The sequence below is a fragment of the Carassius gibelio genome, chromosome B15, assembly GCF_023724105.1.
Source record: "Carassius gibelio isolate Cgi1373 ecotype wild population from Czech Republic chromosome B15, carGib1.2-hapl.c, whole genome shotgun sequence".
Taxonomy (NCBI): domain Eukaryota; kingdom Metazoa; phylum Chordata; class Actinopteri; order Cypriniformes; family Cyprinidae; genus Carassius; species Carassius gibelio.
This window is the reverse complement of record NC_068410.1, coordinates 14,735,439-14,751,591: the sequence shown is the minus strand read 5'-3', so window position 1 is coordinate 14,751,591 and position 16,153 is coordinate 14,735,439. Positions and strand designations below refer to the sequence as shown.

Here is a 16,153-nt window from a genome sequence, read left to right as displayed (position 1 = left end):
TGCGAAGGCTGGTCTTGGAATGTCGTCACGTTCACCGTCAAAAGCTGTTAAAAGTCCACGATATTTTAACTACAAATATCCTAAAAGCAATGCTTGGTTTAATAATAATAAAAGATACTGTATAATAACTAACATATATAATAATGATACAAAGATGGCACCCTATGGAGATATACACATTATATTTCGACATATCTAGAAGATTCACTGTGAAATGGGCATACATTTCAAAATAAAAGTTATTTATACTTGTAAATTGAATTACTATTTTGGAATGTCAAACCGCTTTGATTGATTGTACTTTATTCTCGCCATGAATATAGCCTTAGAAGCTGGTATGACGTTTAATAGAAGAAAGAAAGAAAGAAAGAAAGAAAGAAAGAAAGAAAGAAAGAAAGAAAGAAAGAAAGAAAGAAAGAAAGAAAGAAAACAAGAAGAAGGTCTGTACAACATTTCAAACAAAGAAATAAAAATTAGCAAAAAATAAAAAGTACAAATATCTAGTAATAATGTTGGATAATGTTTTTAGTTAAAGTTATTACATCTGGGAAAAGCCTGTTACAGATCCTTAATAGGCTAAACATGATTTCAGGACATGAAATGGATAAAAATGTAAGCTAGATAACTGAGAAACTCGATTTTTACGTCGTATTGTTTGTCAATGTTATTTCTGAAAGATATTTTACAAAGTAAAGCGTTTTAAAAGGGTTTGGCTAGGCTGACGATCCCTGCACTGGCCATTGGATGGCAGTATGTCCTTATAATGATTTAACCTGTTGCTGTTGTGCTTTCAAAGAAGAAGATCAATCAACATCGTTCTGTTATCACTGAAGGCAGAAGTGAAAAGTGTTTTTTTCTTTTGTATATCTTCAGATAGAGCCATTTGTTTTCCTTCTTATCAACTATGGTTGAATTAAAACTGTCGAACTGATCAAGTCTTCGTGTTCAGTTGAACGCCCACGAGTTACTGAACAACAGTGGGTGAGTTTATAGCTTGGAAAAGTTTCTTCATTTCGACAAACTTACCTTAACATATAACTATTTTGAAATAAACCAGCTAAGCTAGTTCTAGTTTAGCATTAAACATAAACGCAGTCCACAAAATGCTTTGTCATTGTGCTTTTTGCGTCCTTATTAGCCAGATACGTTTTGTAAACACAAGTATATACGTTTCTAGTTTAGTAGCAATTCATCAACAGAAAAAGGCACGTTAATGTATATTTATATAAAAAAAACAAGATATACACAAATATAAATGAATTATTTCACACTTTAGATTGCCAGACACTTTCAGTCTTTATAGTACAAGGTCATATTTGCTATTATCATTGGCAGTCATTGCATGGTTCTACCATATTGGAAATGTTTCACATTTAATGTAAATGTGTTTGTTAATTGTCTACACGCACACACACACACAAAGGTGTATATATCAAAGATCATATATATATATATATATATATATATATATATATATATATATATATATATATATATATATATATATAAGATCTATAAATAATATTAATAAATGGTGTATGCATGTTGTTTTATGTGATGTGTAGCATGTAGGTTTTGCGTCTCTGGCAGCCTGCCCAGCAGCATTCACCACGGCGGGGGAAATCAGACCGATCGTGTGTAGGGTGGTTATCTACCTACAGCGGGACATGTCAGGAGAGAGCTGCCTGCACCAGCTTCAACCGCAAACCGGGCCCATTGTGTCAATCTCTTCAGTGGCCTGCCCCAAGACTGACACCTGCACTTACCGCGGTGTCACCGGCAACAAGTACGTGCAGCTCAATGTGGGCGGAAATCCTTATTATACCACGCTGCGAGTGCTCACCCGACAGGACACCCTCCTGAGATCCATGTTCAGCGGCAAGATGGAGGTGCTCACTGATAAGGAAGGTGAGTTATTTAGACAGTGCCGAGATATGATGTCACCAGTTTAGCTTGGGTATGCAGTGCTGATGTTGTTATTTGAATTCTGCTGTTTTTTTTGTTTTTTTTAAAGGTTGGATCCTAATAGATCGCTGTGGGAAACACTTTGGTTCGATTCTCAGCTATCTCCGTGATGGATTTGTGACCTTGCCCAAGAGCAGACAGGGTACCATGGAGCTCCTAGCAGAAGCCAAGTATTACAAGATCCAGGGATTGATAGACTTGTGCCAGAGAGCCCTGCAGGTTGGTGGAGCCTTTCCTGATTAGTCTTGTTTTTGTGTGATTGTGTATCTCCTACACATTCGTATTGTTGTAATGCAAATACGATTCTATGATTCTTGTTACTGTAATATGGAAAACAAAATGTATATTATTTTCATTTTTAAATACCGGTACATCTGGGTAGAAGTGGTTTACTGCTTCTAATATATGATCATTTTAATTAAGACTAATCATTGTGTACTGTATAGCAGTAACATAAAACGTGAAGGTCTATTGTAGCAATGATAATCCTGTTTGAAAATAATGGGAATATTAAAGGTTAGGGTGCATTATGGTAATGGAAACTGGGGCAAAGTCTTGTAATATCATATTAATATACAAATTTGTGTAGGTAGAGTGTTTTTTTTGTATGATTTAATCTCTTACTCTTAGAAAGGCTGAATTAATTTTTGGGGGGGGGGGGGGTTAAAAAGCTGTAATATTGTGCAATATATTTTTATGAAATTGTTGAAAACAGTTTTTGTGCTATTTTAACGGAAATTATAAGGCAATTTTTTTTTTAGGATTTTTTGACGAATAGAAAGTTTAAAAACTACATTGATTTCAAATATAAATATTTTGTAACATTATTAAAGTCTTAACTGTCACTTGTAAAAAAAATATATATATATATTGTAAACATGATGCCCAACTTCTTTGAGAAACATCTTACTAAATGCGGACCTTTGAAATTTAGTGTATGTTAAGCAATAATGCAAACTATTTAAATGCTCCTAAATTAAAACCTAATTTTTTTATTTCTAAAAAATATAATAATAATGACAACAGTAATTATAATTTTGGGGTGAAATATGACCCAGATATTTCTTGTCAAGTTTGTGAGATCGTTCCATTTATTTGTTTGTTTGTTGGTAGGACAATGAAGAAAAGGCTTTATGTGTTATCCCAGTCATAACATCTCCTAAAGAGGAAGAGAGGCTGATACAGGGCTGCGTAAGGGTGAGACTTTCATGGACTGCAAATATTCTGTTTTTCGGGGCTTGTTTCATGTTCAAATATAAAACAAGATAATCTGCAACTCTGAATGCCTTTCCCCATTATTATTTTTCCACTTATAGCCTGCTGTAAAACTGCTTTACAACCGAGGGAACAACAAATATTCTTATACAAGGTAAATACCAGTGCTTTTACCTAAAACATGATTGACCTTTTTGAGAATTGCAGTTCTCCCTTCTACTGTTCTTATTGTCTTTGTGATTGGTGTTTATCTTCCTCAAAAGCAACTCGGATGACAACCTACTCAAGAATATCGAGCTGTTTGAGAAGCTGTCTCTGAGCTACAGCAGCCGTGTGCTCTTCATTAAAGATGTCATCGGAGACGAGATCTGCTGCTGGTCCTTTTACGGACAGAGCCGTAAGCTAGCAGAAGTCTGTTGCACGTCCATCGTTTATGCTACTGAGAAGAAGCAGACAAAGGTAAGTGGTGTTTATTAAATGTATTTCTATAGGCACTGTTTGAACGTGTCAAAGAAGAACTCTCGTAATGCGCTCAGGTTGAGTTTCCAGAAGCACGGATCTACGAGGAGACGCTAAATGCCCTGCTTTATGAGACTCTCCCAGTCCCAGATAACTCCCTGCTGGAGGCCACCCGCAGACGGAACAATTGTTGCACACACAGTGAAGAGGAGGAGGCCGTGGAGCTGAGGGAGCGCGTGCGGCGCATCCACATTAAGAGATACAGCACTTATGACGACAGACCACTTGGACATTAGCTTAAATGTGAATTGAAGACATTTTATGTGTAAACTTTCAACTAGTGCCTCTGTTTTCACATTGACTGTGGAGAACACTAAACTACCAGCACCGTTTAACCACTTTGTAGTTTGCTGCCTGAACAGATTGCTGCTTTGTCTCTTTTTTTTTTTTTTGTAGGTGACTTGACAATCAATGTTTGGATGAAATGCGGTTTGAACCTTTAATGTGAATGTAATGCAAAAAGTTGATCATGAATTAGCATTAGTTCCTATATTTTAATTTATTTACCTCATTATTTTGTTGTTTTTTAGGAAACCACTATGTTTTAAACTGTAGTTACTAACCTAATCATAGAATGTTTTGATAACATCTTGCCAAGTACATCACTCTATTTCTGCTAACTGTACAGGATCATATACTCCGTTACAGTCCTGCCTTATGCCTACATTAATCTTCAAGTACTGTGATTTAATGAAAAAAGAAATCATTTATATGGATTTGGGGTTTTGTGTTTTAGAAAAATCAGGTTGTAGTGTTCGATTTGTGTCTAGTAAGATGAAAAGAAATGTGCTTTTAATACTTAATGAATGAATGAATGTGATCTAAAGGTTTCCTGCTGTGGTTATTTAACACTCTAAAAATATATATTTTTTAAACTTAAAGGGTAGTTCACCTTAAAATGAAAAATCTTTGAAACAATAATTCAGGTTTATTTGCCAATACATTTAAAGTTTGTATGGTCCAAAACAACTTTGGACCTCTTTGACTGTCGATGTATGATAAAAAAAAAAGGGACAAGGTATTTTTAAAAGTATCATCTTTTGTTTGCTTTTATTTGAATTAAATGTATTTCATTTTTATCTAGTAACTTTAACAGTAGCTATTAAAAGAAATGAAAACATGTATCATCTTCAGGCCACTCAAGATGTAGATGCGTTTGTTTCTGCATAGGAACAGATTTGGAAGATTTTATATCACTTGCACACAAATTGATCCTCTGCGGTGAATGGGTGCCGTCAGAATGAAAGTCACAAAAACGTCACAATAATTCATAAGTAATCCACACCACTCCGGTCCATTAATTAATGTCTTGTAAAGTGAAAAGCTGTTTCTTTGCATGTTTAAATATTCAATTTGTTTCTATTTTAAGTTTGTAAGACACTTTTCTTTTTTTTTTACCTAACATATGAGTCCTTAATCATAATATTGCTTCCTCCAGTGAAAAATTGTCTCAGCTGGATCACGGGAGAAATTTGTCAAACAGATCAAAAACTGTTCTCAACAAATATGTTGTAAAAAGTGATGTATGTGGTTAAAATGCATTAATGATGGAATGGTTTCCTTAAAACAAACAGCTTTTTATTTCACAAGACATTACCTGATGCACATGAGTCTCACGGATTACTTGTGGATTATTGTGACATTTTTAGCAGTTATTTGGACTCTCATTCTGACGGCACCCATTCAGAGGATCCATTGAGGAGCGAGTGATGTAATGCTAAATTTCTCTTTATCTCTTGCGATAAATAAGTATTCTTTAATTAAGTATTAAGAACATTTTCATTTTGGGGTTGACTAATTTATAAATAAATTTTACCACAAACCCCTTAAACAGCTCTGAAATATTTAATATAAACTCTGTAGTTTACATTTGTGCTAGTTATATTTTATTATTATTATTATTTTTATTTACAGTTGGCTGCACCTGTGCCATTTATAAACCCAGCGGTTCCTTTCTTCAATAATAGGATGGATGTGACTACCATCATGCATCACGTATCTTTTCATCCAGTAGGTCTTATGAACATCATGTCTTGTTGAACGCCTAATGACAATGCCTTATTAGTTGAACCACCACAGGCGCCTCCATCTGAGCTGTCAAATGTGGAGGGGTGCTAAAAATAAACGGCGTACGGCGCGTGAAGAGATTTGTCCCATTGATCAACAATGCCAAGGGGGCGGGGCCAGCGGTGATTGCGTCATAAAGGAACCGAAGATGGCTTCACGATGCGCTTCGTCAGTGCTTATATGCGTCAAGGCTCAGCTGTCAGTGCACACTTTTATCTGAAAACGAAATAAGGGTAAAGAAAATTAAAAATACTGAGAGTAAAGGCAGGCGAGCCGTTCAGATTTATGTCTCCAGACAGTTTATGCTGCACTTGGGTTGTTTAATAGTCGGGGACAATGGGTTCGACTACAGATGAAGAATTTAAAGAGAAATTACTCTGGAACGTCAAAAGAGAAGTGGGTGCTATCATTTATTACTTGTCTTATTTTTGATTGAATGCTAAAACATGCGTGCACGATCAGCTCGCATGCATGCTTTTCTTCTGATTTAGTGCATGCATATAAGTTTCGGATGCGCTGATGCTTTATTACGTACAGTGATGGATTAATGTATAACGAGTGCTCAGGAAGGCTATTATATTTGTTATAGGTTCACATTCAAACCCTTTCACCTGTAGCGCTGGAGAGATCGGCTATTTCTTTCCTCATCCGCTTTTAACTTAATGTAGCTATGGGAGACGATGCAATCAATCGTTTCTGCTGTGATCAATAGATTCTGCCTTCTGCAAAAGGCTAAATACAGTCTAAACACAGTACGTTTTTACTGTCGAATATGCTACTAGCCTATTGCAAAGTAAACAAAAACGAGTTGACATCGAATTTCCGTTGACAGACACTTGAGGGGCTGAGCGCTCAGGGCACGCGAGGTTTATTTATAACACCACTGTAAGAGAAAGCGCACTACTTTATTATTTGACTAGATTAGAAGAGATCGTTGCATTGATTGCTCTGCATGTCACCTGTTTTGATCTGGGTTTATTCTCTTTTTTTTTTTTACATGCAGAGAAACTTTCTCATGTGAAATGCAAGATTAACCTATTTTTCAGTTAGACGTTAATATCAATGATCAAATAAGTTTAATGTGAGGGGGTTATCACACAGTCAAATTCATATCTGCATTGTATATGCTAAGACCAGTCTGGCCATGATTGGTTCACACACTATAGGTTGAACTGGTTTTCAAACTAATTATTAAAAACTGTTTAATATGACTAAGTTAAGTCAAGTAAACAATAATGTACATGAATTAAATATATTTGCTGTTGCACTTACTATTCTGTTGCTTAAAAAATGAATAAAAACATGACATTAATTTGAAAGTATTCATTTACATCTAAATGAGTGTATAAATCTTCCTCTAAGAATAAGAGTCCAATTTAGTTTAGAAAACAATTCAAAAACATGTTTACTTTTGTACAGTGCAGCAGAAATATCCAGTTTATTTAGTATACTCTAAATATATTAGCCTACTCAATGTTGTGATCGACCAATCAGATTCAAGTATTCAAGATTCTTATAATGGAAAACAAATTCATCCATTATTTTAACCTAAAAAGGCTATATTAGGAACCTTAATCCATATATTTAAAATTATGTGCTGACCATTTTATGCCAAGTAGTCTTGAGATGAATATGAATGAACTGTTCTTGAGCGTATTTTGCAATAATTATTTGATAAGACTTCACATTCACAGAGTTTCCAATGTATTCACTCCAGGAAGTGTACAGTGGGAGAAGCTGTTACATTCTTTTATATCGGTGTAATTAATTCTTATCTTTCCCCCCACAGTGCAGGGAATGCTAGTTTTAAATCCGGCCCTCATGAATAATAGAAATCTTGAATGAATTTCTGCAAAGAATAGATGTTCTAAATTGGTCCCGGCATGTCTCCTGTGTCAGAACAGACTGTCCACATAGCGGATGAACTTAATGCACAGTCCTGGCAGACATCTTTTCTCATGATAGTCAAGGGCATGTCTAATATCATGGATGTGGTAATACAAATCTTAAGGTATATGTCCTCAGGTGGCTCAGTGGCCTGGGTTAATAAAGAAACCAGTTTTTAACATCATCTCATTCATCAAGTTTTAAAGAACGTTTGTGCATCATATTCATTCAAATAACCTATTTTTACCTCTAAAATGAGTCACTTCCTCCACAGAGATATCATGTACTCTTTTTATTTAACGTAGAGTAACATTGATTTCCACTGTTTAGTAGAGCTCATCCTGCAGGTCATTCCACATTTATATGTCTATGGGAACCAGTAAGACATTTGATACATACAATGAAATAAGCCTACATATCTTTACAAAAGACCTCACTTTTTTGGTTTTCGGCAATTTTAAGCATCATTTGTATAGTGAGGAAATACAGAATCTGAATGAATATTTTCAGTGCATACAGGTAATAACAGTCCTGCAATAGACAGAGGATTAGATTGTTTTTCCTCCATTGACTTTCTTTGTGTAACATCCCATGTCTCTGTCACTTTAAGCTGCAGTTAGCCGCCTCCTTGTTGCCTAGGAACTGAAAGCATCAGCAGCTACCTAAGAAGTTAAATTGCATCAGTGGACGATTAATACAGCTGCATGAAGCAGGGATGGCCACAAATGGCTCCCACAAGAGCAAAACAACTTAGTTTCATTTTCTTGTTCTCTGCTTTTTCCCCATCAATATTTATTGGCTGCATTGAGCAACATCACACCATTTTGCAATGATCTATTTAATATTTATGACATATTTTTGTGTCTGCAGAACTGCATACCCCATTTTTATTTTGTCAGATTTTCACTCAAGAGCTTAGATTTTGAACTGCAGTCTGCTTTTTCTTTTTATAGCTGTGCATGTGATTGAGTCTGTCTTTGTAGGTGTTCTCTATATCCTGGATGCCAGAGCTCTCTGTATTTTAAGATGTTAGATGGTATATTAACTGAGCATATTGTGACAATATCTCTCCACATGTGGTGTGTGTGTGCCCCTTATTTCAGCTGTAAAAAACCTTGAGTGATGACTTCATTAATCCCATTGTTACTGCTGTCAGCTATGTCTCTATGTGAAGCATTTGCACTATTCGAAGCGTCCAACCATTCTCATGTCTTTCGAGACATGTTATACAATGCAACAGGCTGCTGTTAGTGAACTGGTTTAAAAACTATTTGAGCTATTACTGTTTTTCGTTTCATCCCAAGGACAACAGCAAATATTTAATATCAGCCTTAAAAAAAAAATAGCACGCCCAAAATGAAATGTTCCTGAAAATGTACCCCCCTTCAGGTCATCCAAGACATAGAGAAGTTTGTTTCTTCATAAGAGCATATTTGGGGAAATTTAGCATTACATCACTTGCTCACCATTGGATCCTCTGCAGTGAATGGGTGCCGTCAGAAAGAGAGTCCAAACAGCTGATAAAAAAACATTGCAGTAATCCACACCACTCCAGTCCATCGGTAAATGTTTTGTGAAGATCTGTATGTTTTTAAGAAACAAATAGATCATTAGAAATTTTTACTTTAAACTTTAGGCCAAAATATGAATCCATAATCCATAATAATGCTTCCTCCAGTGAAAAAAGTCTGTCCTCTCGTATCAAAATTCACTGACAATTTTGGACTGAAAAAAAAAATTATACTCCTCTACATCTTGGATGGCCTAAGGGTGAGTAGATTTTCACACTTCACACAAGTCATGCCTATAATCAGCAGATGCCCATGGTTTGCTCCTTCTCATTGGTACAGAAGAACCCTTCTGCTGTTCTCCAAATTACAGACAGTATAAAGACGCCTGCAAGGATTGTGATTAATTAGTCTGGGATTTGCCGTATTACTGACAGCTGGAAGAGAAAAATGTGATGATTCTACACAGTTCCTTGCACTTCAAGGGAAACGATCAATTCAGTGATGCTAATTAAAGCATTTGTGGTTATGCTGTGATGATTAATTAGATGTTTTTGTGCACCTGATTCCAAGAATTTGGACTTGTCGTTATTTTTTGCCTATGTTTGCCGCTCCCTAATTGTGTGTCTTTCCATGTCTAGGTGAAGCAGATTATGGAGGAGGCAGTGACCAAGAAGTTTGTACATGAAGACAGCAGCCACGTTATTGCACTTTGCAGTGAGTTGTTGAAATTCATTAACAAATGATCATGCTGCAGTACAAGTGAGTTTAGAGCTGTTGTGGAGTTAAATTGTAGCGTCAGAATTTCCATACGATTTTTGTGAATTCACTTTGCAAGTTAAAGTATTAAAAAAATTAAACATCTAATAATTAATATACATATAACATTTTAAGAAAAACCAATAACTACTCTATTCAAGTTTATAGAATGAAATAAAATAATTATGAAAAAAAATATTTTTCTTTCTGAAAAATAGTGGCAACTGGAATTGCAAATTCATATTGTGAATTTAAATTATTAACAAATAATTAATGTAGATAAATATAACATTTTGTAAAGAAAACCTAATAATAATCGCAAAATATGTTATGTACAAATTATAGATATATAAATAAAAGTACAAAATATCTAAAATTGACTTGTAAAAATTGCTGCACAATTTCCCATCTAATATTGCAAATTGAATAATGAAAAATTATTCAAATTAATTAACTAATAATTAATATGCATGCATGTCCCTTTTTGTGTAAAGAGCCTAAAATTACGAAGAAATATTTAAAAATATATAGATGATATATTATTTCTAACTTCTAAAAGTAGATGCACAGTTTCCCAGTTTTACAAATTTATATTGCAATTAAATTATGAATTAATTAATAATGATTTTATATTAATATAACTTTTTGACAGCATGTGATGAAAAATATCTTTCTTTTAGACACAAATTAAATTATATTGCTAAAAATAGAATTTCTAGAAAACAATTGTGCATAAATTAGCAGTAATATTATATATAATATAGGCACTAGCGCTAGTCTAAACCATGGCCAGCAGAAAAATAATTTTTGGTGAGCCTTGTCTATGGTGACATATGAGAGCCCTCATCAGGAAAGACTTTAGAAGCGATGGCTGGGGCTCTGTGGCATGATGATAGTTCCGGAGCTTTGGATCACTGCCAACAATAAGGTTGATTTGTCCGGTGCGGATGACTGGAGTCTCTGTGTGTGTGTGTGTGTGTGAGACTCACACACTCTTTACTCCAGTGACACAGAGACAGACTGGAACATTAACCCAGGCTCAACCTCATTACGTCAGTGACACACCAGTGCTGTGTGGCACCAAAATATTGCTTAGTCCTCAATCTACAAGTACAAATGGAAAAAGTAATGTACTGCATTATTACACAGCTTTGTTAACATTTACAACCTCATTTTACCTTCATACAGTAGGGAGTAGTGTTTTGCCCACAGATAGCACTTGATCTAAGTGCTTATGCAAATATGAATTCCGTTTATCATTGGTGGTGATTTTATATTTCACACATAGCAGATATTCTTGCGCTGCCACTGCTTGAGCTTGTTGATATTTACAGTTTGTGTCTCTTGTCATCCAATATGGTGTGGCGGCTTTTGCTTTGAGGCTCAGTTGTTGTGTTGTGTGAATTTCCAAACCCCAGAAGAGCTGTAAGATCTAAGCAGCAATGTACAAGACATCAGGACCCGTCACTGCAAATCAAAAATCAGTCTGCCCATGTTTGCCTGAGTGGCCTGAACTCTTTTTAGAAGTATGCAGTGCTGGCATGTTTATACAGAATGCTAAATTTATCCAAACGCATGTTATTTTCACTGACGGCTCTCGTTTAGAAGGCTGAACTGGAACGGCTTCTGTGTATCAAGGTTAAAGGTCACATGATAACAAGCAGTGATGTCAGCCCTCGGCTAGTCTGTGACTCATCCGTGTCCTTCCATTAGCCGGTTAGCGCTGTTTAATTGTGGAACATCCGATAATAAATTTGAATTATTACTTTTGTTACTCAGGCCCTTTTTTATGGACACGGTAATGAGGACATCTTCATTCGGTGCTCCTTTTCATTAGCTCTAAATGACAAGGAGTTGGAATATGAGATTTGCTGTGTAAATGCTATTGCAATAGCTGTTGAACTCCATGACTACAGCAGATCTAACCTTCTTGATGCTTAACCATTCTTCACCAAGTGCTGTATAATGTGAGAATAGCGACACTAAGCCTGACTGTGCAAAAGTGTGCACATTGAGGAAATGTGTTTGCACACAGCTTGTGTAAATCTAAATAATGAAATTATACTCACACACACACACACACCGACATACTTTGTATTTATTAAGTTTCATATTTATTATAGTTTAAAATATTTATTAAGTATTAATATTTTTTAATATATTTGTTTATTTATTTTTAAGTGTTCATATTTTTCCTTATATTTATTATTATCTTAATATATTTACAATTTAAAATAAATGTTTCTATCTGAATATCTGTTTAAATGTAATTTATTGCTGTAGATAAATTCCATTCATTTCAATAAATTGAATTTTCTGAATAATTACTCCAGTCTTCAGTGTCACATGATCCTTCAAAAATAATTTCTAATATGCTGATTTGCTTTTCAATATTTTTTTTAATTATTGTAATTATCAATATTTAAAATAGCTGACTAAAATTTTCAGGATTCTTTGATGAATAGATAGCTCCAAAGATGGAAAAAAAAGCTTTTGTAACATTATACACTATACCATTCAAAAGCAAGTCAGTATAAGTATATTTTTTGTATATTTTGGGAGAAAAAATTAATGTAATAAATACTTTGATTTAGCAAGGATGCTTTAAATTGATCAAAAGATGATAAAATAATTTATAATGTTACAAAATATTTAAGATAAATGCTGTTCTTCTGTTCTTTCTATTCATCAAAGGTACCTGAAAAAAAATCTACTCCGCTCTTTTCAACAATAATAATAATAATTTTTGAGCAGCAAATCAAAATATTGGAATAATTAAAGGATCACGTGACACTGAAGAATGATAGAAAAAATTCAGCTCTGAAATCACAGGAATAAATAACATTTTAAAATACATTTAAATAGTTATTTTAAATAGTAAAAAAAAACTTTTAACAGGTAGTGTTTATAAGTATATATTCGAAAAAATGAAACACTTCAACTATGTTGTTATTGTTGTTATATGTTTATTATAATATTGTTATAAGTCTTCTGTGTTGGTTCGTTTTGTCTCTTGATCTTCATAGTCTTGGAAGGAGAATTTACATCTATTTTGATTAATTAAAAAGGAATTTAGGACTGTTGTATGTCTTAGTGTGTAGTTTTTCACATATTTTTTAGTTTCTTTTATTCAGAGTGGAAAAGGAAAAGACTGAAAGAAACTGTCATTTTACTGCTTGCTTCAAAGTCGCTCCTCCCCTCGCGCTGGTTATCTCACTCTCTCACGCATCGCAGGTGTTCTGCATAATGATTTGGAGTGTTTTTTGGTGTCTGAGGAGAAGAATGCCTGAGTCGTGACCGTAAGTGGAGTGATGGTTTCAGTATAAATACAGTTCAGCGCTGGTGTATGTGTGTGTGGGTGACTGGGGAGCGCTGCCAGTCTGTCATCACCACCCAAAAACAGTGCGGTTCCCCTGTTTTCCAGTCAGTCGCCGGACACGGATTCCCCACACAGTCATCCACCCCCTCACTTTCATCCTGGAGCACACACTCACCCACGTCACACCAGCATATGACAATGCATTTCCCAGCTAAATTAAGTTTCAGGGGAATAAATCAAAAGGAATTGTGTCTGTGCATTGTGGATTGGTTGAGCATTGTACTGTACGTGTTAAGGGGGCGGCAGTCTGCATTTGAGCACCAACAAAAAGGCTTGGTTCCTAGCTAGAAGGAGAAACGTTCTGTTAGCGTTCCTGTTCATTTCAATGGCAGTTGCTTGGCTGGACTGTGCCATGCTATTGCTAACCAACCAAGCCTTGCTTGGTTCTTACAATAATGTCTTTTGGCATACTTCTCACATTCGTTTAATAAGAAAAAAGGGCATGTAAAAACACATACACTAATATTCTAAGGTTTCCAAAATAACATTTTATGCTGATATTTATTTCCTAAATTGGCAATTTTTTAGGTTTCTCTTCAGAAATGAGATGAGTCAAAGACCAAAAACTGGGTTTTCCAGAAAGCATCTGTCAGATGCTTTGATCCCACTGGCGTCCTTTTCTGTGTGTTTGATTTTGGTGTTGCTGTTGGATCATGTGCGTGTACCCTGCTGCCTTCCCATAATGCAGAGCACACACTGTACGGACATGCCCTCATGATGCAGAGCCATTAGACACAGCAGAGCTGAATAATAGCCCCTGTCCTGATGCTGCCCCTGCTAATGCCTGTTTGAGAATTACATGAGTGAGTGCACTCACAGATCACTTTGTGTATTTAGTCTAAAAAAAATAAAATAAAAAAAAACCTTCACACTTCAAACATCTTATTCTTAATCAGGATAAAGCTTTCTTGTTCAGTGTACAAATCATCCAGTGATTTTTTTTAAGGTGGTTGCGGTTATACTTTAAAACAAATATTTGTATATTTATATATTTTTTTTGCATTTGGTATCATGCATTATGTTAATTTTGTTAACTGATTTTACTTATTCTCTCCCCTTCAGAAGTTTTGGGTTGGTACGTAGTTTTTTGTTTGTTTGTTTTGTTTTTCAAAAAAAAGTCCCTCTAAGGCTGAATTTATTAAATAAAATAGTAATATTGTGAAATAGTATTACAATTGAAAATAATTATTTTTCTAATAAAATATTTTAGATAATATATATTTACTGATACAATGTCTTTTCAGGAAAATGTGACGAATAAAAAGCTCAAAATAGCAGTATTTATTTAATATAGAAATCTTTTGTGACATCATAAATGTGTGTACGGTCAATTTTGATCATCTTTGCTTTATAAAAGTACTGACCCCAAACTTTTTAATGGTAGAGTTAATTTCTAAGTTGTATAAATTAGCATTAATAAATATTATGAACCAACATAAATTAGAAATAGACAGATTATTAAATGATATAAAATGTAACTGATGATGACATTTTATAGAATGTGATTATAAATGACATGATGTAATTTGTCAATATTAGGTGTCATGAATAAAAAATTTAAAATCTTTTTTTACAGCATTTATTTTTATATTTAATATATTTATTAATGCAAAAAAATTGACCTCATTGTAAAGCGTTTCCAGAATTTCTATAGTAATTGTAGCACAGTTGGTTTCAGTTAGTATAACCACTTTTGAGGTAATTGATATTCATATTCAAGCAAGTTCTATATGTTTTCATCTTTATATAAAACGTACCAAGGTGCAAAACTATTACAACAGCTCTACATAACAATATAACTTCATTCATTTACTCACTGCCAGCATAAAATGAGTTCTCCACTGGTTTCCCAAGGGAAGAGTCGGCATAGTGCTGGTGTTCATTTGTTCATTTCACAAAAATAACCGTGTAAACATATAGCTAAATATGTGCAGATTTTGTCTCTCAAAAGATTTTTGGCCAGCATGTTCTAAAAGTTTTCATCCTCCATGCATATTAGTTAACAAGCGGTGGGTTGTGTCGGGGGTCTGCTGGCTGCTGTATCCCACTGGTTGATTAATAGAAGGAAAAACACAGACCTTGTAAATCCTTCAGGCTGTGTGTGGGCAGGGTCAGGGGTCACCAGAAGAGGATGAGAGCACAAATTGCTATTTATGTATTTAATATGAATTAAAAACTACTGAATTGATAGGAACTATATTACTCACATGCTGGAATTTGGTCCCATTCATGAATAATACAGAAATAATTGGTCGAATCCCCTCAGATGCTGGTTTTCTGCTGTTTGTATGCATTAGCAAAATCGGTTTGGTAAAATCAATGCAACATCTGCGGTGTTGCTGTTTTATATTGATTAAAAGTTCATGCATTTCTTTTCTTCAGAAGAAGAACATATTTTGAAGATACATGAAAAACATATTTTCTAAAGAACCTCCCAAGGCCATCCAAGATGTAGATGAGTTTGTTTCTTCAGATTTGGAGAAATGTAGCATTAAATCACTTGCTCACCAGTGGATCCTCTGCAGTGAATGGGTGCCGTCAGAATGAGCATCCAAACAGCTGATAAAAACATAACAATAATCCACAAGTAATTTACATGTCCCCAGTCCATCCTTTATTGTCTTGTGAAGCGAAAAGCTATGTGTTTGTAAGCAACAAATCCAACATTAAGATATTTTCATACATAATACACATCTTGGATTGCCTGAGGGTGAGTACATTTTCAGCAAAAATTGTATTTTTGGATGGCCTGTTCCTTCAAATCAGAGACTTGAAAGGAATCAAAGGTTAGGGTATAAGGTCACATCATGAGACAGCCAAAACTTCCTGATTCGTGGAATGGAAACAATATCGG

At 34.7% G+C, this 16,153-nt stretch overlaps 2 protein-coding genes across 3 annotated transcripts in view; both read left to right on the top strand.

The window, feature by feature from the left end:
* Positions 1-779: 779 nt before the first annotated feature.
* LOC127972262 (BTB/POZ domain-containing adapter for CUL3-mediated RhoA degradation protein 2) lies at positions 780-4,525 on the top strand. Its single transcript, XM_052575625.1, has 7 exons — positions 780-981; positions 1,566-1,908; positions 2,015-2,184; positions 3,079-3,162; positions 3,282-3,334; positions 3,444-3,639; positions 3,717-4,525. Exons 2-7 carry the CDS (start codon positions 1,668-1,670, stop codon positions 3,933-3,935), a joined length of 963 nt encoding a protein of 320 aa, XP_052431585.1. The 5' UTR covers positions 780-981; positions 1,566-1,667; the 3' UTR covers positions 3,936-4,525.
* A 1,374-nt stretch (positions 4,526-5,899) lies between these two features.
* LOC127972260 (small G protein signaling modulator 2) overlaps positions 5,900-16,153 on the top strand; it is a 47,164-nt gene continuing 36,910 nt past the window's right edge. Inside the window, exons 1-2 of one of the 2 annotated variants that reach the window (XM_052575622.1) lie at positions 5,900-6,162; positions 9,803-9,878. In XM_052575622.1, the coding sequence (XP_052431582.1) occupies positions 6,103-6,162; positions 9,803-9,878 (136 nt within the window). In that variant the 5' untranslated portion in view covers positions 5,900-6,102. The remainder of the gene's footprint in view (positions 6,163-9,802; positions 9,879-16,153) is intronic. The other variant, XM_052575620.1, reaches the window with a different exon arrangement.